This window comes from Takifugu rubripes, chromosome 18, assembly GCF_901000725.2.
Source record: "Takifugu rubripes chromosome 18, fTakRub1.2, whole genome shotgun sequence".
Classification (NCBI taxonomy): domain Eukaryota; kingdom Metazoa; phylum Chordata; class Actinopteri; order Tetraodontiformes; family Tetraodontidae; genus Takifugu; species Takifugu rubripes.
The window spans coordinates 4,680,008-4,704,984 of record NC_042302.1 but is presented as its reverse complement, the minus strand read 5'-3'; the positions used below and the strand labels follow the sequence as shown (position 1 = coordinate 4,704,984).

General features: G+C 45.8%; 2 protein-coding genes across 21 annotated transcripts in view; one reads left to right on the top strand and one right to left on the bottom strand.

Moving 5' to 3' along the window:
- Window positions 1-24,977, top strand: part of LOC105417747 (uncharacterized) — a 33,691-nt gene that overhangs the window by 2,320 nt on the left and 6,394 nt on the right. For 2 of the 14 annotated variants that reach the window (XM_029851584.1, XM_029851588.1), the window contains exons 2-6: window positions 3,605-3,808; window positions 7,662-7,784; window positions 8,011-8,108; window positions 11,587-11,691; window positions 20,362-20,510. In XM_029851584.1, the coding sequence (XP_029707444.1) occupies window positions 3,779-3,808; window positions 7,662-7,784; window positions 8,011-8,108; window positions 11,587-11,691; window positions 20,362-20,510 (505 nt within the window). In that variant the 5' untranslated portion in view covers window positions 3,605-3,778. Of the gene's footprint in view, window positions 1-1,004; window positions 1,404-2,726; window positions 2,881-3,604; window positions 3,809-7,661; window positions 7,785-8,010; window positions 8,109-11,586; window positions 11,692-16,950; window positions 16,973-20,361; window positions 20,511-21,102; window positions 21,376-21,458; window positions 21,684-23,664; window positions 23,841-24,977 lie in introns of those variants that run through there. The other 12 variants (XM_029851582.1, XM_029851586.1, XM_029851585.1 and 9 more) reach the window with 12 other exon arrangements.
- The window catches only part of anks1b (ankyrin repeat and sterile alpha motif domain containing 1B), a 92,513-nt gene continuing 75,798 nt past the window's right edge, over window positions 8,263-24,977 (bottom strand). For 3 of the 7 annotated variants that reach the window (XM_029851573.1, XM_029851577.1, XM_029851579.1), the window contains 10 exons: window positions 19,922-19,972; window positions 19,715-19,822; window positions 19,239-19,439; window positions 18,585-18,710; window positions 17,233-17,304; window positions 14,139-14,225; window positions 12,834-12,971; window positions 12,583-12,750; window positions 10,292-10,383; window positions 8,263-9,403 (listed from right to left, as the gene is read on the bottom strand). In XM_029851573.1, the coding sequence (XP_029707433.1) occupies window positions 9,355-9,403; window positions 10,292-10,383; window positions 12,583-12,750; window positions 12,834-12,971; window positions 14,139-14,225; window positions 17,233-17,304; window positions 18,585-18,710; window positions 19,239-19,439; window positions 19,715-19,822; window positions 19,922-19,972 (1,092 nt within the window). In that variant the 3' untranslated portion in view covers window positions 8,263-9,354. Of the gene's footprint in view, window positions 9,404-10,291; window positions 10,384-12,582; window positions 12,751-12,833; window positions 12,972-14,138; window positions 14,226-16,411; window positions 16,648-17,232; window positions 17,305-18,584; window positions 18,711-19,238; window positions 19,440-19,714; window positions 19,823-19,921; window positions 19,973-24,977 lie in introns of those variants that run through there. The other 4 variants (XM_029851574.1, XM_029851575.1, XM_029851576.1 and 1 more) reach the window with 4 other exon arrangements.

Here is a 24,977-nt window from a genome sequence, read left to right as displayed (position 1 = left end):
AATTAGCCTGAATGACTGCTTTTGATGGGCTCAGCTGCACCAGACGGAGCTTGTTTTTAATGGCTACCTGATTTTTATTGAGGATTTGCTTTGTAAAACAGATGCGGGTTCGTTAGGAGGAAGCGATAACTTTGAGTTCCACGACTTGTTTTCTCACACGCTCCACCGCAGTCCCGCAGCGGTGGCACCCCTGCTGAGGTGCACCCTTCCCTCGGATTCCTTCTTAATTAATCTTTGTCTGCTGCTGAAGTAATTACAGCCGTCTTTAACGTGTGCGGCCAGGGGAGCCTTGGACGTCTCTCTTCATCAACTCTGTGCCAGATATACCCGTCCTTGATTTAGTTCAACAACGACGTGCCGATCCTGCTCGTCAAACAATAGAAAATGATCTGCACTGCGAAAAACTCAATGAGTTCAGCCACTTATTAGCCTAATTAGCCGGATTTAGCAGCGGTGTCTGTTGAGAGCCTAGGCTAATATGATCCTGATATTTAAACCTTTCTACTGTCCCAGTGGGAGGTCGGCAGTCACACATGGACTCCCAGGAGATTTTAAAAGGTTCCGTTTCCAAAGGCGTCAGCCCCCCCTCCGGCTTTGCGTCTGCTGTCTAAGACTTTCATTTTGTTTTCATTCTCTCGCTCTGCTGTCCCTCTTTCCTCTCATTAATTTTTCACCACTTGATATTTTTCAGCCTCGTGGCTGTGTAACAAGCACGCGTGTCGATTCTTTTTTTTTTGTGTGTGTGTGAAAATGCTTATTTAAGAAATATGTTGGTGCAGAAAGGCTCACATCAGGCTCCCCAGTCTGTGAGCAGAAAAGCTAATTCCTGTCCTCCAGACTGAGGAGCCTCCTGTAGTTTGGTATCCAGCTGCACTCTATTATACAGGCTCCCTTTAAGATAAAGTTGCCTTTGATATTTTCCAGTCTTTGATGCGGGAGTATCCTGTGATGCACCCTCAGCTCTTGACAGCGTGTGTGTGTGTGTGTGTGTGTGTGTGTGTGTGTGTGCGCTTCCTCCTGACCTTGGCGAAGCATTACTTCCTGTTCCTGTCAGCCTTTGCCTCAGCGATGCCCCACCTTTATTGCTTTCCTCCCGTGGAGCCACGAGATCCAGGACTCGTTCCCAGTTGGGCAGCTTCCCATTTCCCCCCGAGCCCATCTGCCCAGCTGGTTTGGTCTGATATGGAGAAGCGGTCGGGGCCACGTCACACTGACCGGGACGAGCATATAGATGTAAACTTGTCGGGATATGAGATTAAATTGGAATGGAACGGGGCCGGCGATAGCAGATGCTCCGGTCACCTGTGCCTCGTTTCATCCAGTTGCTCACACAGTCAGACCAGATCGACTCACCACAGGAAAGAGGGCTGGTTGGCCGCCCTCTCCTTCATCTGTCTGGCTGGGTGAGCGCTGCCAGTTCCTCCCAGGTCACTGAATTATGATGTTCCGCACAGAAAGTTTACATTTGTTTCATATTGCAGCATCCGACCTACTGATACAGCAGCATTAGATCGTTGTTGATTGGTGTTTTGCTCAAGGGCACCTCAGTCATCGCTCTGGTGACTCAGGGGACCGCTTCTGCTGGCGGAACAGTCCCTCGGAGGCGCCCGACCGTGCTGTAATCACACGTCACACGTCAGGCTTTTAAAGTGGGTGTAAAAACACTCCCGCCTGTCGTCTCATTTATCCCCATTGTGTTGCTGCCGCTTCTTAAATCACACCATCGCTGTAGCTGCATTCAAGATTTATAGAGCTGCGATCCTCCAAACCCTCACAGCAAGCAGATTTTAAGATCAACACACACTGTCTCTCTCTCACACACACACACACACACACACACACACACACACACACACACGGGCCGTTTCAGACATTGCTTTATGTTTTTATCGGGTTGTGCACCCGCGAACAAGATTTGTGGTGGGAGGGAGCGTGCAGGCCACCTCCAGTTAAGTATCATTTTTAAAAGCCTCTTAAAGCTCAATGCAGTAACAGTCAGTTTTATCTGGGGTGAATTATGGCCTGGATGAACTGATCAGATTATGAGGGCGCGCCATTCAATTCCTGCTGATTTACAGCGTCTGAGCAGAACTGCTTAAAAGTCCACACGTAAGGAGCTTTTGTGAGACGGCTGGAAATATGACATGAAGCTTTAATTCTGGAGGGATATTTTGCAACTCATATGAGCATCGTTGTATTTTCTCTTTTGCTCCAACCGCGGGCCTTCTTTTCTTGTGATTGTAGAACCTGAAGAGACCCTTTCATGGTGGGGAAAATGCATTTTTAGTCCCAAACAAGCTTTCGGTGCTATTTGTGAAGTTGAATTAAACTCGGCTTGTTTTGAATGAAGCTGAACGTCTCCCTGGGTGGTGGACTCAACATTTTTATTCGCTTCAGACTTTAGATCCGGGGGTGGGCTGCGTGTTTGTTTTGGTGCTGGGAACGGGTGTCTGTCAAGTCCTGCTCAGCATCCGTGCATCACTAACCTGCACGCTGTGTTAGCTGTTTCGATTATTCATTTAGAAGCCCTCTGTTGCACGGCTCGTCCAGAAAGAAGCCTTCTAAGTTCTTAAAATTGAGATGTTTTGGTTAGTCTTGGACGCTGTGGTGGTGTTCAGTTGAGTATGGATCTTTCAGATGCATGCCATGTTGTCCTGATCCTGATATCTAACTGGATTCAGCCACACTGTTTGGGGTAAAACTGTATTGTGGCTCTTTCATTAAAGGGAGCAAAGCGTCACTGTTACCAGCGATCAGTGGTCCGGGCCCCTTGCTTCTGCAGGAAGGGTCGGATGAAGGCGGACAGATCTGGAGCAGAGCTCCTGCAGCAGGCTGATTACACACGAGGGCCCATTTGGCCCCCGGGAAGCTCCCGCCTGGGTCAGTGGGCTTTTTTATTTTTCCTGTTTTCTGCCATCTTGTCTGCGCTGGGTTAATGATGGATTAAACCTTTACAAGTGTTAGATCCATTATATTAAAGTTATCTCTTATTTGCTTTTGCCTTGTTATATTCTTTATTCTCGTTATATTGTTTCTCATTGCTTAATGTTTCCTATTATTTGTTAATGCTTAATGTTCATGATGCTTGATGTGTGAACTCGAACTTCTCTGGTCAAGGGCAGGAATGCAGCTGCTGTGGGGAAGTGACATTGACTGGAGACAGACCTGCAGGGCCTGACCCAGGAGGTGGGTTAGGGTTAGGGCCTGACCCAGGAGGTGGGTTAGGGTTAGGGCCTGACCCAGGAGGTGGGTTAGGGTTAGGGCCTGACAATGACCCAGGAGGTGTTCTTTTAATCTGTCTGATATAGAAGAATGTGCTGTGTGCGAGCTAAGCTAATCAAATCAGTGAAGACCTATGTATAATCTCACCATTATGATTTACAGTCTTTTGCTTTGTTTGGGACCTGCTATCTTGTGTTTCCCCCTCCCTTAGACACATTTGAATTCTGTAACTAGGGACCTCCTAATTTCAATAAAAGAAGGATGGCGGGAGGTGTGCGTCAGAACGTGTTGGAGATCTGTAACTGAGCACATCTCTCCATTCTCCTTGCAAGTAAAATTCAAAACTGTTGTCTTAGCCTCATTTGTTTTTCTCATGTTTCAGGTCCTTTGAACCTAACATTTTGGTCCTTGGAGCCGGATTCCAACACACCTGAAGGGTCCGGTGGGTGAGGCTGAACCTCAGGAAAGACCGTGGCCACAGCAGGCCGCCTCAAAGCCACCTAAGATACCCTTTCCGGGACTGAGCTTCAGCTCACTGATTGGACCCTGACGGTTGATGGAATTCCAGGAGGAAAAGGCAACAGTGGTGAGCATGTCTTGAATTCAAAAGTGTGTGTGTGTGATGATTGTCGGGGACTTAATGTAAAATTGCGATAGACACTAGTGTTTTGGGAGAGAGGAACCCGGAAGTCCTCTGTAAGACACAATGAGAAACAAACCCTGTGAATACTAGTCAATGGCAGGTAAATAAGAGTACTAAGGGCAGTACCAAGGCAGGGCGAGGGAGTCCTGGCCACGTGAAGAAGAAATTAAGTCACGACAAAAAAAAACATAACAACAAACAGAGAGAAAAGAAGAGTTAAAAGTTAAAACCTAATTCTCCAAAAATGGGGACAAGTAAAAGCCAACAAAGGCTCAGAGATGAATTGCGGTGTAAGGACTGGAAATTCCTCCACGAACAAAATCCAAAGAAACTCACTAATCTCGATAAGCAGATAACTGATTATGGATTCAAAGGACAGCTAAACTCACAACAAATTGTTGCCTCAGAGGTGAGACCTGGTTAAACTTAGCCATAATTAAGTGGGTTAAACTTAGCCATTAATTAAGTAGGTTATAACTTAGCCGTAATTAAGTTAAGAAAATAGGAAATTGTGTTTGTGTGTGAATGGAGGACTAAGCCATTGAAAGAGTTGATAGGAGAACTCTGCTAGTCCTGTGTTTATTATTTTGCCTCATAAGAAAACGAAGTACTGGTGATCAGGGGACAAAGGACGGGTTTCATCCCTTAAAACTAACACCGCTGTGCAGATAGTGCACGGTAGAAGGCCGTGTTAGTGTCCTCCCTATGACCAGAGAACTTTTCTGGGAGACCACATAGCACAACATGCCGCTGTTCAAGAAAAAGGATGTCGAACTTGAGGGGGATGAAAAGTTTGTGGAAGGAGATGCAGAATGTTCGGGGAAAATAAGTCAGGAAAGGTGGAGAAGAAAGTTGAATCTTTCAGGCAAACTCTGCACTACAGATATTCTGGAGTTGCAGACAAACCTGGAAATTGAGAAAGTAAGTTGAGAGACATATAGATGGAACAAAGTAAGTTGAGAGACATATAGATGGAACAAAGTAAGTTGAGAGACATATAGATGGAACAAAGTAAGTTGAGAGACATATAGATGGAACAAAGTAAGTTGAGAGACATATAGATGGAACAAAGTAAGTTGAGAGACATATAGATGGAACAAAGTAAGTTGAGAGACATATAGATGGAACAAAGTAAGTTGAGAGACATATAGATGGAACAAAGTAAGTTGAGAGACATAGATGGAACAAAGTAAGTTGAGAGACATATAGATGGAACAAAGTAAGTTGAGAGACATATAGATGGAACAAAGTAAGTTGAGAGACATAGATGGAACAAAGTAAGTTGAGAGACATAGATGGAACAAAGTAAGTTGAGAGACATATAGATGGAACAAAGTAAGTTGAGAGACATATAGATGGAACAAAGTAAGTTGAGATGTAGCCATAGAAAAGGCACAAAACAGATGACGGAGAACCACATGACTGCCAAGAATTAGCTGAACAAACTGCAAAAAGTAGAAGTGATTTAGATCAACCTTTTAAAAACTGGAGCATTTTTGTTTGTAGACGGTTCATCAAAGAAAAATGAGCAACCTTAAAAGAAGAATCTATGTATGACCAGCAGGAAAATCTATCCTACCAGAAAATCTGTACAAATGGGCTGCTATATTGAGCCATGGTGTAACACATGTCTCAACAGGAGGGACGGTAGGACAGATACAGCAGCATTATACAACCTATGGATTTCATTCTTATTCAAAACATTTTTGTAGAACATGTCTGACGTGTGCAAGACATAATTCACAGGGAAATCTGAGACCAAGGAGAGGAAAATTTCCTGCTCCCCAATATCCATTCCAAACTATAAATAGGGACTTCGTAGAATTAAATAATAATAAATAACAAGCAAATAAATCCATACAACAGCCTCCAATCTAACTTTAATCCAAGTTGTCATGTAGCGTCTTTGAAAGTCCAGTAAACTTGATCCTCCACTGGAGAGACGGGAAGACTTTCTCCTCGCTCTATCTATTTGAAGTATATGACATAAGCAGCTGCCATGTTGGTTGACTGCTGGGACGAGAGCGGCGGATTACCCCGAGCGCTCCGCCTCGGCTTCAGGTGTTGTGGGAGTGGACGTCAAAGACGGTGGCGAGACGCCGTCACGCCAGTTGTAGTCTGCGTCTCCCGCAGGGTGGATCAGCGCGCGGCTCTCCGACGCGAGTCAACGTCGCCTCGTTTACGAGAGACGCTTCGGCAGTCAGCCGCTCAAAATACCGCGGTTATGTAAAACACTCGCTCTGAGGCTTTCGCTGCTCCGTCAGATCTCACTTAACCTCCACGCCGGTCCCCTGCCTGCTTCTGTGTGGGCTCAAGAACAGCAGCAGGTTTCAATTTGACTCCAGAAATCTGCACGTTCGCTCAGCTTGTGTCCACTCCAGCCCTTAAATCCTGCGATGCCCTTTTGTTTTAGAGAAATACTCGTGCAGATGATGGGAGACATCCTGCATGTGTGTGAAGGATCATATTGATATATGCATGAAATATGCCCCCCCCCCCCTCCCCAATCTGGTCCAGTCCCTGAAAGCCAAGGTGGCAGCTGATGTGTGCTTCAGTGCAGCGTTGTGTAGTTAAGGGTGTTTCTTTTCTTTCTTTGTAACCTGCAGCGATAATGTCTGCCAGAGATCTCTAAAAAGAAGCCTTTATTATCGGGCCAGCACACATTTCCCAGGTAGAACGGTGCCAGGCAGCAGCATGTATACGCACCTTCCTTTTGGTTCGAGTCCTCTGCAGCAGCAGTGCTTGTTGACTCTCCCTCTCTTTTAAGGAAATTATGATGATGCTTCATCGCTAGGTGCAAAGAGAGGTTTTTACCAAATGCAGCAAATTGTCTCCGTGTAAAATAGTTCCTCTGCAGATCCTCCTGCCTCCGTTTCTTGGCCGTGCAACAGAGGAATATAAATGTGCATTTCAGCAGGATAAACACGGAGGATCTGGACCCATCTAATCCGCCCTTATTGAATAAATGCCAGATATAATTGTGATTGTTACATGAGCAGTTTTTACATTGCTATCTCATTTAGCCAGTAGCTGTGGGCAGTACACACCATCTGGAAGTTTGGCCCTCTCCCAGTCTGACACAGACTGGAAGTAAAGTGTGTACTCTTCCTCTTCCTTCACTCTGGACAACAGAAACAAGGGTGCAGTTAGAAAACTGTAACGCTGCCATGCATAAAAAAAAAAAAAGAAGAAAAAGTCCCTGCTTCACCTTGTCCCTTGTTTTTTCCTGCCTTCAACGCTGCTAGCAACAAAACCTAGCTTCATTCTTCTGTCCTTTTTGGTAAAGTAATATCTGGACTTTCCTCCCACACTCATTCTGCAGGGGTCTGCTCTTTGCAAATGATATTTTCTGAACAGAATGCGTCCAGTTTCGCATTGGCAGAGAATAAATTGTGGCTCCACATCGTTGGTTTGTCAGATAACAGCGCCATGCTCATTTCTATTTGCAGCCAATTGTCCATTGAAGACATGAGCAGTTTATGGCTTGTTTCCTTTCAGGGACCCATTCTAAATGTCAGGCCGCTGTGGTGTGATAGATGCTGGACTACAGACATTCATCCTTGCTTCTATTTATTTATTTACAAGGCTGCATGGGACCACGGATAGTATTGAATTGGCTGGAAAGAAGCGATGCCACAGTTCCACTGCAGAACCTTTGGAAGTCACCGGAGCTGAACGGCTTTATTAAAAGGGGGGTTTAATCTGCGATTAGGAACGCATCGGTTAGGTCTGGTTGTGTTTATCGAGCCAGTGTCGCCTACATTGGTGCTTTTTTCCCCCCCAACATTACACGCAGGCTCTTGGGGCCAAGCGTGTGGAGGTGTGGTCACCATGGAAACCTGACCTGGAGTACCAGGATCGGTGTGTCCGCTGGATTGTCTGGAGGACAACGGAGGCTCTGGATGGAGCTGATTTGAAGGTGGCTGACCTCTGCCCCCCGCTGCCGTCATTAACTGCTCTGTTGTGTTGCACTTACCCTATTGATGCTTGTTCGATTAAGTCTAGACGCTTATTAATTCATATTAAGCATCTCAATGTATGTTAACTGAAATCCACTAGATGTCTAAGGCAGTAATTTAACCTCTGTTTGGTTCAGCCAGTTTACTCCGATCATTAGTAACATGAACATTTTGTACATTCTCCAGGAGGACGACGCATCTGTGTCCGGCTCCGTGTTGAGGTGCTGTCCAGAGGTCTTGCTTGGACCTGGAATGTCCAGGGCAAAGGTCACAGTGCAGCCAAGGTAAGCCTGTACCGAACTGAACTTGAGGTTTTTGGAGGTAAATGCTGACCAAAGCTTCGCGTTGAGCTTTGAGAGGGTAGCGGATTTTGCAGTTATCGGTCAATGTGTCCCAGAGAGAAAGTGGAACCATTTAAAATATCTGCAGAATCTCTTGAGGAAATAAACAGTGACAGCTTTTATTCCAAGGATAAATAATGGTTTTACAAGTCATTTTATTCCATGTGCTTTACAAGGATATAAATAATGGCAAAAATTACAAAAAAAATCAGTGTGCTGGAAGCCCAAGCCTATTTACATAAGTTGGTCAGCAGTGATGTCACCAAATAAACCCTTTCAGTTTTCACTCAAGATACAATCTTCCATACTTGTCCAGCCTTTATTTTGGTACCTTGTTTCCAGTGCCATGTACTGCAAATTCTTTATTCTTTTACATGTATGAACAATGAGTTGGCAAAATATCTATATACATTTTATAACTGGATAAACGTCTCATCCAAATAATACAGTAATACTGCCTTTAAAATAGCACACCTGCTAGATAAGAGTACAGCCCCGTGAGAGATGGATGTGACCTGACGAGCTAACCTAGCCACCAGAAACATTCGCTCTGTAAAAGAATGAGTTTTTTTTTTTTTTTAAAGATGGCACTCATTTAAGCCCAACATCGCTCTCGTATAGAAAAATAATGTGACATTAAGACAACAGTAGACAAGAATTGCACAAGAATAATCATATCATGGTAATATAACACTCTCATATTAAACATTAAAATGTCGGGCAAGATGAGTAGAATACTTTATTTCTTTTTTAAACGGCAGATGCTTTGTTCATCTTATGAGACATCGCTTTGATCTCAGTCCAATCACATTTACACACTTGTGCATATATCTCTATTATTTTCAGACTAAAAGAAAACAAACCAAAAAGAGCCAGCCAGACGTCCTAAAACTCGCGCCAATACCCAAAACCGTGCCCGGCGGTGCCTTTTCTGAGCCCATTATCCGATAGAGGGCCCCAAAGTTCACAGGTTGCATTTCCCGGTTGCAGGAAAGTTGAGGCTGCTGTCAAATAAGTGTACATTCAGAGCAGACTGGTCGGTCAGGTGCAGTCCCGTTTGTGTAACTATGTGTGGTAGTGCTGCGGTTTAAGTTTTGGAGTCAAGCGTAAACACTGTGGAGTCGCATCCGAGTCCTTTTTGTTGTCCGTTTTGCATTGTGTGTGTGTCAAGGTCCGTATTTAGGGCTGGCTACATTCTTTGCATTCCACAGTAATAGACATGAGCGTCCGCCATTGCCCTGCAAATGAGATGACATCACTTATCCAGAGAGCCCTCACACCCCGCCTCTCCACCGGCCCCCCTGCTCAGCAAATCCAAACTGGCCACCATGCATCCACAAGCCACATGCTAAATCTGTTTGTTTTTCCCCCAAATAAAGTCGGATTAGGACCGGGGAATAGTTCTGTGCTTTAAAGAAACCTAAACCAAACCGACTACCTACATCCTGTCACAGATCAGATCAGAGTTCTGATTAAAAATCAAGTTAAAATACATTCTTGTGAGTCTGTGCTACATCACCTCTCCTGATTCGTTTAAAAACACCCAGACTTTTTGACAACATCCCTCATTTTCAGCACCCAGTCTGGACTCCGGGACAGTTAAAACACTGTCAGAGTTGAGCAGAAAGCTGGTCTCAAAAGGGGCTGAGAAAAGCGAGGGATGGAGGCAGGCAGGAGAAAAAAGGAGAGAGACGAAGCTAAAGGGTCGCACCCGTCAACAGGAAGAAAAGAAAACTCGCAACTAAAAGCAGAACAACGGATCTGCTGGCTGCTCGCTGATGGAAACGGGCCGTTTTCCCCTACAAGTGGAGGCAGGAGTGCGCTGTAGCCTCGGGTTCGAAAGACATGCGCCAGCCTCGCAGGCAGGGTGGTGGGGGGGGGGGCCCGACGGGGGAGCAGAAACGAAAGCTGAGAGTGCAGCGCCAAACGTCATCATGCAGTGGTCAGGCTCAACTAACTGGGGCGGGGCGGGATGTTTTGTTTTTTCAGCCGGTGAGGTGACGCGGCCGCGTGCGTCGCTTGTGCCCAGCTCCGGGGCGGGGCCCCGGTAAAGGGCAACCTCTGAAAGGCACACACACACAGGAGTGGACATGGCGGGTCTATGTTAGAAAATAGTGGTCTCGTACTTGGTGTTGACTCCTCTCTTTGCCTCCTGACCCGGCTCCACAATCCACGGCACGTTGGCGTGGCCCTTCTGGTCCATGGACGGTTGCTCCATCTGACCGATGGAGATGGAAGAGGGTTAGAAAGAGGTTGATTTAATATGACATGTTTGAATCCATGTTACTGTTGAGGGAGGAAGCAACGTTTTGCACAGTGGAGGAGCAGTTTTTATGCTTATAAAGTCGGCCGGATGGTGGAATCAACGAGATGGAGGATGTGGAGGTTTTGGGAGAGCTGCAGAAGCAGAACAGAGGCTCAGAGTGAATACTTTACTTTGGATCGATGCATTTCTGAATGCAGACTTCTGTTTCTGCAGTGAACACATTTGCCCTGCTTCTCTTATCTTCCCTCAACATGCTTCCATGGCAACAGTACAGAAACCGTAGTATTAATCCACTTTTTCATCCTCGACCACAGCGACAACTTCTGATCCTGTTACGGGGTTACAGGATTAAGGTCAAACACAGTTCCAGTCTCACAGCAACAACGGCAAACCATCATGCTGAGAGAAGAACCAGTTTGGAACTTCTCAGACAGACACACTGCAACCAGAACACAGTTGGTTAAAGGAGCTTAGAGGTGGTGAGTTCTCCTCAACGTAAAGAAAAAGTGAGGGACAAGTGAAGGGAAAGGGTGAAAGACCTGCGCCTGAGCTTTGTGAGGTAGCTGGAAGAGTCGAGTGGGAGGAAGAGAAGGGTGTAGAGGAGGCCTGTGAGGGGTGTAAATGTGGCCCAGTGACCAGCGGCTGGTGGGGGACATGATGTCCTACAGGGGCAGATGTCATAATGAGTCAAACTAGGCTTAAAAACAACACAGTGATGACAATAAGAAGCTCCCGCAGGACAAAGGTGCGCCGAGCACAATGAATCCATCACTGTGACAGCTGAAAATGAGAGAAACGGGAATGGAGCCACATCGTTTGTAACTCTAGGGGCTGGAAAGGCACTGCAGAATGGAGAGCATTCATGGCAGGTGGCAAGAATATTAAGTGAATCCTGCGGTATCTTTGCCCCGCTGCTCACCACAAGCCATTAACCAAACACACAAACGGAGCGAGGAGAAGGCGGTTAACGGTTAATCTGGCTGTGGCGGAGTCAGCAGATTGTGTGTACACATGCCATCGTCCATCATCTCCGCAGGACCACACACGAGCTACGTGAGGAGGGTAAAGACACAAATGCTGCACGTGTTGGTTTTTAAAAATATGACATACTCTTACCGTCTTTCCTCACAGTTTCACCTCTCACTCTAACTTTAGATGGCGAGCCCATTCCACGGGAGTCAGATTCTCCTCCAGCACCCTCTCTTCCACAAGTGGACATAGCAACCATTGTAACTCTAGACACGGCCTTGTTGAGGTGAGGTAAGTTTGTGGAGTGTGCAGACAGTTTAGACTTTGTTGCTAAGAAGAACACAATGTGGGTCACAAAGCTGGGGCAGAATATCGCCGACTGTATTCTGCTTGCTGCCAGTAGGCGGCACTATGACGAGTTGAACTTCCTGTTCTGCAAGCGTTCACAGTTTTAAGGCAACATTATCTATTTTTGGTTTTACTGATTTACAATGAAAGGGCAGTAAAGATACTTTGTTAAAACAGCATTAAGCCGAGTCATTAGCAAGCTTGCAGTTTTCATCTCATTACACTTTAAATTAGCTGGTTAGCAAGGCCCAATTGTACTGCATAAATATCTACAATCTGTGTCTGCTCTGGCATGTCTGATGAATTTATGGACTGAAAAGTCTGGAAAATAATTCTCCACATGGCCTTCCACATGATTCTTTATCTCCTTACACACATACGTGCACACGTGGAGAGGAGCGCGCCAAGCGAGCCTCCCCAGAGCTCTGCACAAACAGGCCTCATCAATCAGCGCGGTGCATAAGAGACTGCGGGGACAACAAGATGTACAAATATCCACCTACACCTCTGCCACACTGTTGCTGGGCCAAGACACACATCCACTAAGTACTCCGGGATTATCCCACTACACCGAGCTGAGACTAGTCAACACCGAGGTAGAGCGGGGATGAAAGACGGGGCCCAATCGGAGCAGAGAGATCTAAGTTGTGGAAAGATTCCAATGTAAACAGGGGACCGTCGACAGGATCACAGCAGATATGTCACAGTCGGAGTTCCAAGAGTTGGTGACAGACGTGAGAATCCATCGTAATTTTAGAAATTTAACTTTACAGCAATGGAAAATAATAGCAGATGGAGTTTCCCTTCTAACAATAGGATGGTGGCGGGACTTACGGATTTGCGGATGTTGACACGAGGTTTGGGGACAGGTTTGCTGGGCTTGCTGTCAAAGCTCTCCGGCAGTGTTGAAGAACCGTGGCCGCTCTTCCTGGCCTGGAGAGCCAGCTGGTAGGCCACCTCGAAGGCCTGGCCAAGCGTCAGGATGATTTCGTACGCCAGGTTCTGGTTAAGGGGTAGAAAGAGGCGTGAAAACGTGATTACAGAGGGGTTATTCACACCCGGGAGCCTGTAGTTTCAGTACTGACCACATCAAAAGCAGTGAAGACGTGGCAGTAATGGTGACTGGACTTGAGATCTTTGGTGATATAGGCAAATGTGGAGAGATCCTCTGGATCCTGAGCTGCACAAGAGATGTTTCGGATCTCGTGTTCTGCTATGATGTTCTGCAGAGACAGAAGAGGCCGTTGAAATCTCTACCAAACACATAGAATTTATTATTCATCTCATTCTAAACGCCCCAAAAGCCACAAGCGCTGCAGTTTTGTTTTTTCCTTTGTCAAATTCATGTTGGGTCAATTATCTTCATTTTTATGTAGGCCAGTGAGAAATCTATTCTCTCCAGCTTTTATTTTACATTGAGCTCAGTTAAGCAGGAAACCACGTTCGGAAGTCGCCCATGGGACCTGAACACAGGTACGGTAAAGCTTCTTCCCTTTATGAATTCCCTTTTTAGTCTTTTTCGATTAATTCTCCCCTTTGAAGTTACAGCAGAGACGGAAAAAGCGAGAAGTAGATTTTGCAAACCAGCTGACGGCTAAATATCAGGGACACGCCGAGGCAGCGCTCGGAGCAGGATAATACAGAGAGGATAGAAATTAGGTCTGCTGGGTATGCTAAATACAACTTAATTGAATTACATTTGCCTCAAGACAGGACTATTATAGCTCAAAGTTTTGTGGATTACAACATACAACTTAACTAGCGGCTAACTTCCATTCCGACGCCATCCCTTTAGTTTTCTAATGAGGTCTATTTCTTAATTGCATCTTAATTCTGGTTTTATAGTGTCACCAGCTGGTCACTAGATCACCTTCTCATTATTCTGTGCACAATTTTGTAGATTCTTATATAATTAAGCACTTCATAATGAGGTGTGACCCATTTTTACCCATCGAAGGTGGATTAGAGAGTGTATGAGGTCTGTTGGCGCATCAGAGGCTCTTCTTTTTATTTTATATTTGCACGGCCGGCATGACACATGCGCTCTCATTTTAGTCTATGCAGCTGCTCCCTGTCCGCCATGTCTAACCACAAACTTCAGCATGTATTTAACCTTCAGCTCTTATTTTGATGTGTAACAACAATGTGAGAGATCTCCCATGAGATCTCCCATGTTGCTTCTTAGCAGTTGTCCATTTAAGGAAGGTGGTGATGATAAAACGTGTGAAATTCGGTCTGTTAATAAACTATCGATCGCTCCCATCTGATTAATTTCCTGGTCATTATTGGTTCCTCCCTCGTGTGATTGTTACGTAATTTCATATCAGTCAGGCTGTTGCGAGAAAACCACCCCCCCATGAGGGCACTTAAATTTTGGGAGTGTGAGCTACCTTATTTGTGGCGTCGATAAACTTGACTCCTTTGTAGGACACGGAGAGAACGATGGTTGGCACCTTCTTCATCTGTTCTGTCGACTTCTTGGAATGCGCATAAAAAACAGAGGAAAAAAAAGGCAAAGAGAGGCAACAATGATTTGGGAGGCATTATAAGTATAAATCTCACATTTAATTACAGCTTTAACTTTACCTTAACACTCATTCATTGCATTGGGACGTGAGCATTCGCCCATGTTTACGTTCGTGATCGGGCGGTCACGTGATGCTAACGCCTCTCTGGCGGGAAGCGAATGGATTCATTAACAAGTCTCGCGAGACGGGGAGAAAAACGAACCCGTTGCGCTTCGGTACGTAATGACCGGAAGTGAGCTTAATTTGAATTATCTTTGATATCTTCTGGAGCCGAAGTCTTGTGAAGAAAACTGGTGTCAGAGTCTCTCAGGTCATCTGAGTGTTTAGCTCAGGTGTTTCAACATACGGCTGCGTTTCCGAAGGTTGCCGGTTCAAATCCACTTTCCTACTTTTAGAGTAACGAGTGTCCAACTTGAATGTCAAAAGTCCCATGAGGACATTCGCTCCTAACCTCCGACGGCCTGGTGGGAAAGAATGCGACTGTAAGTCACCAGTGGTGCTGCGTCTGGTTCAAGTCCCGTCTGTGCCTGATGGGGGTTAAGGGAGGGGGCCGTGTCCCCTCCCGAAGCCCTGGGTCCATAAATGGAGGGTGTGATGGGCAACAGCTGGACTTTTACACCACACTGGTTAATTAACGAATGAAGTAGTTCGTTAGCTTAGCATGATTACAGAAAGGAGGGAGATGAGACTCTGGACAACTTTGATTATGTTGAGGCCTTTGAAGTTTCATTTCCTGACTTTTCGGTTTTGAATGCCTGCTGACATCGGATTAAAGAGACAAAATAGGACCCCCCTGATGTTCATTCATTCATCCATCCATGTAATGACAAAACAAACCTGTATATCTGAAACTGGTCGGTTGGTTACAGAAGGAACATTCCACTTTCCGATGCATGTCAGCAGGAGTTTCGCCACAGGTTAGCTTACTTATCTATATGTTACGCCAAGCTGATTTCTAGCTTGTGTGAACCTGCTGATATTGTTTCCAAGCTGCAGGTTTTGCTAATGTTCCACAGCTTGACAGGCAGATATCCAATCCCACATGCACTTGTTATGCTACATACAGTTTCAAGACAACCGAGTTGGAAAGCCACTTTTACATTTAGGAGTCCAGACCCTCCGGAGAGACGCGGTTTAATTGTCAAAGTTTAATTAGGTTGAAATTGTGCAGAATGTATAGGTTCAGGCGTAATTCCTCCTCAGTTTGGGCTGTAATCCTGCTTGCGAGCGCGTCCACACCCCCTGAGTATTTTTGATTCCGTCAGATCCGATTACAACATCTGCTTTTGTGGGTCCCGGATAGCAACGGGGTTATTGTTGGTGGACACCGGAACGGGGATTTGACCGTCGAGGCTAATTCAATTAAATTCTGGGACGTGAGTTTGAGCTTTACGTTCATACGTGAGAGGAGGGAGGCGTCTCGGGAACATGGGTTTGTTAGCATCTGAACTTGAGCTAACTCTAGTGGAGGTTTTATTTCCTGATACTGGTCGAAAAAGTCAGATCAGTGGCGCTACTTCCTGTAGCCTCCTTGATGCTCCGTATAAGCTCTGACTTAAACTCTAACGAGCTACTAATGAACATTATTCCACAAAAACACACCAAAACACATTTGTTTGCCTGCTCAAAGATAAACTTAGCATAAAAAATGCCCCACAGCTCTCTTGTTGTCATGACAGCGCAGTGGAGACCTCTCCAGTTCCCTCATCAGTCGTCAAGTATTCACAAATATGTTCATAACAATGTTCAACAACAACAACAAATGTTGGATTTGGGCTTTAAGCGTCTCTTAAAACAACTTATCGACTACTTTTACTGGGCTTTGTGGACACGGTTCAACCTCAGCAGCTATAACCAGTTGAGATGTCCATATTAGCATATTTGCACCATCTGATAAAATGCTAACTTTAACCGAAAACAGCCTTGAAAGGGACGTGCGCGTCGAGCCAGTCGACCAAATTTCCCCATGTGGGACAATAAAGGATCTGAATCTGAATCTGAATATATATAATGGGTGAAGATTCTAAAACTAATCAGAGCCCTCACGACTGTTTCTGCCTGTTTCCACCAGAACAAACGGAGACGTCTCGTTAAAAAGCAAAGATTCACACTTTACAACCCGGCAGCAGCAGAGATGTATTTTAAAGTGTTTACTTTGGAGAATGGTGTGATTTACAGCCATATCTTTATCACCCTCCAGGCTGCCATTTTACCTGCCAAAAAACTTTAATGAATTCAAATTATTTGTGGACAAACGAGTCCCCGTCCTCAGTTCTACGCATGGCTTCTTTTCTCGAATCTCCCGGCTGTTATCCGTCTCCCGTCACAGCAGGTTGCTGCGGTAGTTCAGCCTTGTCAGGATCAGGTAGAACTTGAGAGGAAGAAAGGAAAAAGCTGACAAAAGCTGACTGCCTGCTTCAGTGGCAGCTCCCCAACTGACGGCTCTGAAGTTGGGATTCAAGCCTCCAAAGAGGAAGGACAGAGCTCCAGCTGAAAGGGAGCAGGGGGGCAGGTGCAGCACCACTATTATTAGTATTAGTATTATTACTGCACTTAATTGGAAAACTAGGTGGATGAAGGTCTGCAGAAAAATAACGAGGCACCCTCTGATGTCACCGTAAATACAAGAGGAATAGGATTCTCATGAATATTAAAATGTCTCTTCACACTGCAGCAGCTGAGGACGAGAGTGTGAGATATGAACAGAGGGACCAGGAGAGAGAGTGGGAGTCGGTGTTGGAGTAAAATACAAGGAGACGCGATAGCAGGAGAAGGATAACAGCAGTGAGTTAAAGAGTTTGGGGGGGGTGGGGGGCACACTGAGCCACCCAGGAGAGAATATTAAAAGTAAATCCCTTTTATACCTATCCCACATTCGTGTCGAGAAGCTCTCACAGAACAGAACAAGAAAGCGCATAAATAACAACACAAAACTGTGTTTTAGGTTGTGCTTTACCCTCATTTTGGCACAAGCATCCTGCGTAGACTCGGTTCCTCTCAGCTCCTTCACCAGCATGGAGCCCAGGTACTGTGGGAGAGAAACACACTGGCTTTAATGCTGAATCCAGGAAGTGTGGTGACACCAGCGGAACGTCTCTCACGCACCATCCTGCCTTCCCTCCTCTGGCAGCATGAAAAAACAGAACCGTATTAATCTAATCTCTGACAGATGTTGGTCGGATCAGGAAGGGTCCGTCTTCAAGAACCCGAGCGGCGCAGCCAGAGGCCTTGTTCAGATTTCTTCTGGTAACGGCAGCAATGGTAGAAAATAAGTGATATATGTCTGAGCTTATTTATAGTCCTGTTTATGCATGTGGTCCGTCAGCTGTGATTAAATCCTGCAGCGATGTTAACACAAGTCCTCGCAGCTGGGAACATCTGCATGTAATATCTAATAAAAGCTGCTTGCCGACAGGATGACAGGATCCGTGTTTGTGGGAGACAGACGATCTATGTGGCCTTGCACTTGAGATGCAGCGTAGTCAAAATAATCCATAATGTCCCGTAAATCCTGATTCCTGTCTTCATGTTCATGTTTACAGCTTCTGATGTGAAATCACAAGCTCTCCGAGGGCTAACATTTAGGGTCGCGCCTCCGGGTTCAGAACAAGACGCAGCGATGCTAATAGGCCATGGAAGACGTTGGCAGGTGGGTTGCTTTTGCCCTGGAATGGTTACATGGCGGCCAGGTTTGACAGTGTCCAAATCAAATGTGTCTCTTCTCTGAGAAACTAGGAGTGCAAATCACTCTCGAGCACAATGAAGCCTTTTGGGCTTATTAACAGAGACAATGTGCTCTCCTCAGTGTTTGTGTCTTGATCCTTTTTCACTCATCTCCATTTTACGTTCCAGTATGGGTGCTCGGCAAAGAGATGGCAAACATTAGAGATGTTGTCATAAATGCCTTCGTTTTTCCTGAGGGAAGACCCCTTCTTTTGTTCTCCACCTCCTCTCCTCGCCTGTGCAGTCTGTCTAATGGCCCCGCAATGATGCTTTCAATCTTCAGATGCAAGGAAATGAGAGAGATCTGTCGCTCACGCTTGGGACACTTGCTCCTTTTTGACCCAAGCGCCATTTTTCTTTCTCCTCTCCGAGGTGCTCAAGTTGGATCATTTCCTCTCTTTTAACCATCTCTATGAAATGGCATCTCGCATTGCTTTGGTAAGAATACATTTATTGGCTCTCAGCTTGCTCAAGAGATGGCGTTCTGTTGCTGTGGTTACATGAATATGACCTTTAAGATAACTGGAAATATTCCATCCACTAACAGTATAAGAACACACAAGTTTGAAGTGTGTTTGGACTCACATAGGCTTCGTAGTCGCAGGACTGAAAGATGAGTTTCTCAGGATGATGCTGCCAGTATTGAACTGGAGTGGACGATGTGGCCTCGTTGGGAGGACGCAACGTGATGGGCTCACACCACTCGCCTGCCTGGAATGACAACCAGCAGCACATCAGGACACAAGTAGGATTACAAGACAGGGTCAGACATGAAAGCTTACACTGAAGATCCCGCGTTGACATAGCTGGTTGGCCTGAATGTAGATTACTCATCAAAGAGACACGATTCCCAGAGGACATTAAACTTGGATGTTCAGCTTTTACCAAATGAAAACATTGCTCCTTCTCTCAAATGGATGAATTTCTGCTCTGGACGGCCTGATTCAGGAGCGCCCCAACCACAGTGATGCACACGCTTCAGCAGGGTAATCAGAGGTGTGTGTGGAAGTCGCCACTGACACACGCACGACAAAGTCTCCAATCGTGCCCAATCAAAACACAGCTGCAGGAAGTGTGTGTGTGTGTGTTTTGTCTGAGAAGAATCTAGTGTTGCAGCACTGTGATGACTTTTAAACAAAAATTCCCACTGCAGAGCACCACTTGAGGGTCTCATTGATGTTCAGGCCCCACCCTCTTCCTGTCTCTATTCATCCCTCAGACCTGTCCCCCCCTCCTCACCATGCTGACTTGGGCCATCTGTCGCTCCAGCTTGGATCGCGGCACGTCCTCGAAGTAGTTGTCATTGCTGCGCTGCCTGCGCCGTGCGTCCGCCTGCATGATGAGGTGCTGCACGTCCAGAGATCCGCCCGGGACCCCCGCTGTGTACGCTGCCTGGCCCACCGACGGGCTGAGCTGGGGAGGAGTCTGATTCCCGGGCTCCTGGGACAAAATGTATGCTGAAATTAATTTTTTTTTTTTGCTTTTGCAAACTCTTACAAAGGTTTATTTATAATGGATGCAAATGTTTGAAGCTTCCTCATTATGCAAATGTGATTTCATCTCAAGGTGGAAGGTTGGGGAGTTTTGAAAGCACCAAAATTAGTCTCGGAAGTTAGGTGCCTCCATCAAGAGGAGAACAAGCTCAAGGCCCAGTTTTCCTTCACCACCACCCTTCCAAACCTGATGCAGTTCCAAACCTGCTGGAGGAGACTCACCCTGAGTGAGATGGCCCGAGGGGGTTTTTGTGGGGTGTCTTCGTGTAATCGGTCCCCCAATGAGGCCAGGATACGTTTTCTGTGTCCAATGAGCCCAATCTTCAATACCTGTTTGGATAAAGAAACAGGATTTAATTAACTGAGTAAGAGATTTTTTGAGACATCTGGTGAAATGGGCAGGTAAAATGCCCCAAAGTGTAAACATACTCTCCATCCTGTCAGTGTTGCATAACCAGCAGGAAGGTGTTGAAGCTGATACTGTTAACAAGAAAATGATAACAGGAATAATCGGAAAAACACACCGCCCGAGACTGAAACCTGTTCTAGGGAATTTGATTAGATCTAGTTCTATTATCATTTTACGCCATCCTTCTATCCTTAAAGTGTGATATTAATCTATCTTCAAAGGTAATTTCACATAAAAGCAAGGTATTCTGGGATTTTAACCTTTATGGTGAACCAAAAATGACATGCTTTCATTTTTACGGCTGCGTTTTCATGAAACGCAAATTCAGCAGTTTAAAAGTGCATAAAAATTTGCGACATTCTGATTTTCCCTAAGGCATAAACAGAGAGCCTGCACACACAAACACACACACTCTCTTTGGACCCCAGTGAAAGCTTTCTTTCTTTTCTCTGGTCACCAGGCGACCCAGACTGTGCCAGTTACTGGGTTTTCTAAAGAGACAAACTGGGACATGGTATCCTTGTGCAGAGATGCTGGCACCTTCTGGCTCCCATACACCCCACTGGTGCCCAGTTCATCAGGCCTGCAACTGGAAGCCCTCCAACAAAGGTATTTGTGAATGTGAGAGAATCTGCGCGTGTGTACACGAGGGTGCGTATATGTTTAGGGCAAAGGTGGTAATTAGCATCACGATCCGCCTTCAGTGTGTTTAATAACTCCCCCAACAGTCACACATGCTTCTTCATCTGCCACATAAAGCAGCAGCTCACATCTGCCAGAGAACCATAACAGCCCTCACGAGAACGAGTTTGTTGATCACGTGTGGCTGCAATTAGCCACCAATAACCAATAAATACTGAATCCCTGAGAGAAATATGGAAAACTGATGGTTACTAATGAGGATTTCATCAAATAAAGGGCTCAGCTTGAGTTGGTGGCTAATAAAGGCAGCTAGCTATCGTGGCATTAAACTTTATCCAGTGTGGCTGTTCTCTGCATGCCAACACTGGATCTGAAGGCTTCGCTTTACCCAACACTGACAAATGGAGTCGCTAACGGCTGATTCTTCAATCGATTTAAGTCGAAAAGAAAACACAAAACACTGTAGTCATCTTTTATTTTTCAAAAATGTTTTGAATAGAAGGGGGAAAAAAATGTTCCTCTCTGCTGCCTTTAAATGAGATATTTTCATGCACTGCAGGACATGAAACGTTCATCCTCGTGTGTTCCGTCTCCCGAGAAGCCTTAGCGTGACGGTTTAATCACGCATGTATGCACCGGAGGACCTTGCCTGGCGGTATCTGTGGGTTACACTTGGCCTTATGCAACAGCACCTACTTCAGCTACAGTAGCAGCCTCGGCTTCGAGTTCAACCGTCGCCATGGCAACAGAGCCGCAGCAGTCACCCACACACACGCTCGACCAAAAATAAATAAAAATCCGAAGGCACGTGCACGAGCAGAAACAGCTGTTTGGGGAAGAAGATGCTATCATTTTAAATGAATGGTTGAGGATGTAATTGTAAACTCATGCCCTCACTTCTCCATTTGCATTTAGATCATAGCCACGCGCGCCGACAGGTAAAATGTTTGATGCGATCCCCGGCTCTCGTCCCATCGGTGGAGCCGATTCTGCCTCACTCTCCTATAGCAGTGCGGTGACAGCGTGGATGGAGTGTATATAAGCAGTGTATTAAACATCCCAACACCAACCTGTTAGCAGCTGCTGCCCCTTCAGCTGAGAAGGAGAACGCCGCTACGGTGGTGCAGGTTTAAATATTTAGCTTTTCATCTTTGTGTATGTTTGCAAACTGTTTTTACCTTCAAGATATTTAATTTAGAACCGAGTCATAAAACATGCAAAAGAAAAACAGCTCCCAGTAGAAAGGACTTTACTCACTGCTGCAAACCAAAAACTAGTTCATGGAAATGTCCTCTAAAAAAGGTTGTTGTTTTTTTTAACAAAACTTCTAAGAACAAACTGACCTCTTTTTAAACAAGAGGGCACAGAATAAGGACATTGACCAAAATGACATATTTCAAAACAATAAATGTAACGTGTTAGACCTTGACAACGACCTCTCCCGTTAAGGACAGGGGAGACAAAAGGGCTTTTCTATGGCTCTGACCAGAGGGGAGGTTGGAAGCTGGTGGCTCACTGGAGCAGAAAACCCAGCGAGGGAACCAACAGGCCGGTCACTGTCTGTGCTCAGAGCAGCACGTTGTTTTGATGGTGGAGAAGGAAGGGACCAAAAATGCTCTCGTCACTCCCCCTTGCTTCACGCTAAACACCCCTCATCTGCTTCTTTGACCTGCCAAATTGTAGGAAAAGAAGAGTGCTGGTGTAATTCAGCCTAACAAACAAAATAAGTACTTTGGCGGCAATCTTCTCTCCAGCCTTGGCAACTGCACGTGATTGGTCCATCATTATTAGCTGGCTTGCATATCCAGTTTCCCCCAGCTTATAAAAATATGATCAATCAGCTGCCCCTTCTAGACTAGAAGGTCATGACCCTTTGATATCAGCAGACCTTTGAATGCCCCTGTGGTACCTTACTAAAAATGTAGAAGAACATTGATTATTCCAGATCCAAGAGTCATTGTTGCTACCTAATGTACATTACAAGTCAATTGAGCTGTCATATTGATTGAGGAAGTCCATAATTCCCCAATTGCTTTCTGGATATTTTAAGTATAGCACCGTAAATAGCGCCAGTGTGCTTATTTCATATTATGTTGGCATCACACTCTCAGCCAAGCATCACTCCTCAGTCACATCTATCAATCCAACGCCGTACAAACGTAGTTTAAAGTCAAAAACTAGCTTGCACCTTGCGGTTGATACAGTTTGGTGGATGTGGTGCAGGACCTAGGACAGAAGTGGTTCCAACCCCACCACTTCTGTTCTTCTAACCCTGGATACTCGATCACAGCCGTCTTCCTTTTTCGTGCGTGTAGTGTGTATATAGTACAGGGGCGGTATCGATTCGCTTGCAATCTTGATAGATTACCCATACACACACCAACAACACTGGAGGCAAACCAGAGACTATTGGTTGCCTAGTAACCAGAGATGGGAGGAGAGTTACGCCTAAGGATGATGCACAAAAATTGTCCACAGCAGCCAATAAGAAGGCTTGTTTTAGTGCTCACACAACAGGCATCCAATCAGAGTTAGATAGTACAGGCCCCGCCCACGTGCAGACGTATATCTCTCCATTAATAGCAACAGATCGTAAGTATGACTGTGCACACACAGGGGAAGCCGTGAACTGAATTGTGAATATTCAGGAAGGGATTAGCAGGAATAGAGTTCAGATGCCAAAGGAGCCATATTAGAGAAATTACAGTAGAAAATATTCACTATTTGTCCATATTTAGTCCAGGTGAAGTGTTTAGGGTTAATGCAGCAGAACAAAGATGTTCCTGTTTAGAACAGCTGCTTATTGTCACAGTCGGTGAAGTAGGGAACACAGCGATGTGCTGCGGATACAAGATCGGGTCAGTGAACGCTTGTAGCAGCCATATGTGCGTCTCAATGTGAGAACAGATTTATGAGGGGCAGCGGCGTGCACGCCGCCTTCATTCTCACTGTTGGGAAACTTTTGAAATGAGATTAGAAGCAGGGTGATTCGTCCAACACTATTTACTGCATACAGATTTACTGCATACAGCTTTTTAAAAATAATTTTTCCATTAGGGGGAAACAAGTTTTTGTCAGCTTTTGTCAGAAAATTGCTTCCTGAAATTTCATCATTATCAAGGTCAGCCTCTTCCTTATTGGACAGAGCTCTTCAGAGGTCTTTGAAGGCATCGTCCATTACACCGCGGGTTGTCTCTGCTCCGTCTCCTGACTGACGGCTGTCGCCCAAGGACAATCAACTCCTGCCACTCGCTGTGTTGACGACTCAATGAACGAATAATGATCAAGCGCCTGCTGTCTGGAATATTAAATAAATCAATAAAAACATCTGGCGGGAGTTCCGATTCGATCCTTCTGTAGGTGCGGGCTGTGTTCCAGCAGCTGGAGAAGATGAAGGATGCACGTACGAAGGATGACACTTCTGTCATCCTGCTCCAACCTGCCTCATTCTTTGCAAAACTCCTCATTTGTCTTTTCAGCGCCCTCACTTTTGTCAGTCTTCACTGTCACAGTGCAACAATGAGCCGACAGTCGGCTCAGAGTTGATTTTTCACAATTCAAACAAAGTTGGGGGGTGATTTGGTGACGACTGCTATTTCTGTGGTGCAGCTGTGCGACTGCAGACTCGTCAGCATCTACGCGCCTCAACGTTGTCCTGGTCTCGGCCCAGATTCTCACCACTTCGTACGTGCATTTTAGTGCATGCAAATGAGGAAAGGGTGCAAATCAGAGCGGCATATTTGAGCGAAGCTGCAAATCCAGCGAAGCCTTTGAGCTTCCGCTGACCTGCCACTGAAGTTGTGTCACTCCCACAAACCCAAGAAATGTGGGAAACCGTTGTCAGCTGCCCAAGAAAGTTGATGGGAAAATTCAAGGAAACGAATGAACCCAGCAAAGACTTCGTCGTCCGACAGAGCTGATGTGCAGGAATATTTACCTCCAACTCGCACGCGCGTGCACGCGCACACACACACGTGCTCAGTCGGATTAGCCAAGTCAGCAGAGTTGATTGAGCTCCACTGAAGGTTTCATATGCTGTAATCATCGGTGCGGTGCAGAGCGGAGGGATGAAAGATGCGTACGTATAACAGCGCGGAACAAAAGGATCAGTGACTCGCTTTCACTCCTTATCTGCTCATTCCATCTAAAAACCCTCATCATCATCACACATTTCCTGTCACTTACCTCTACACAAGACCAGACTTATTCCCAATCGTCGGTGGGAGAGTTGCCTTCAGTTGCTCTCCGCCTGATTTCTCCGCGCTCTCCTTTCTCGCTCCGACGCCGGTGCATCGAGCGTCGTTCTCTCCTCTGCCTTGCTCTCCCCCGTCTTTAGGCTGACTTTCCTGTTCGCCTCCTCGCCTCCTCCTTTTGTCTTTCTTTCCCTCACTCGCCGCAGATCACCAGCGCTCACCAACTCCTCCTCCTACAGCT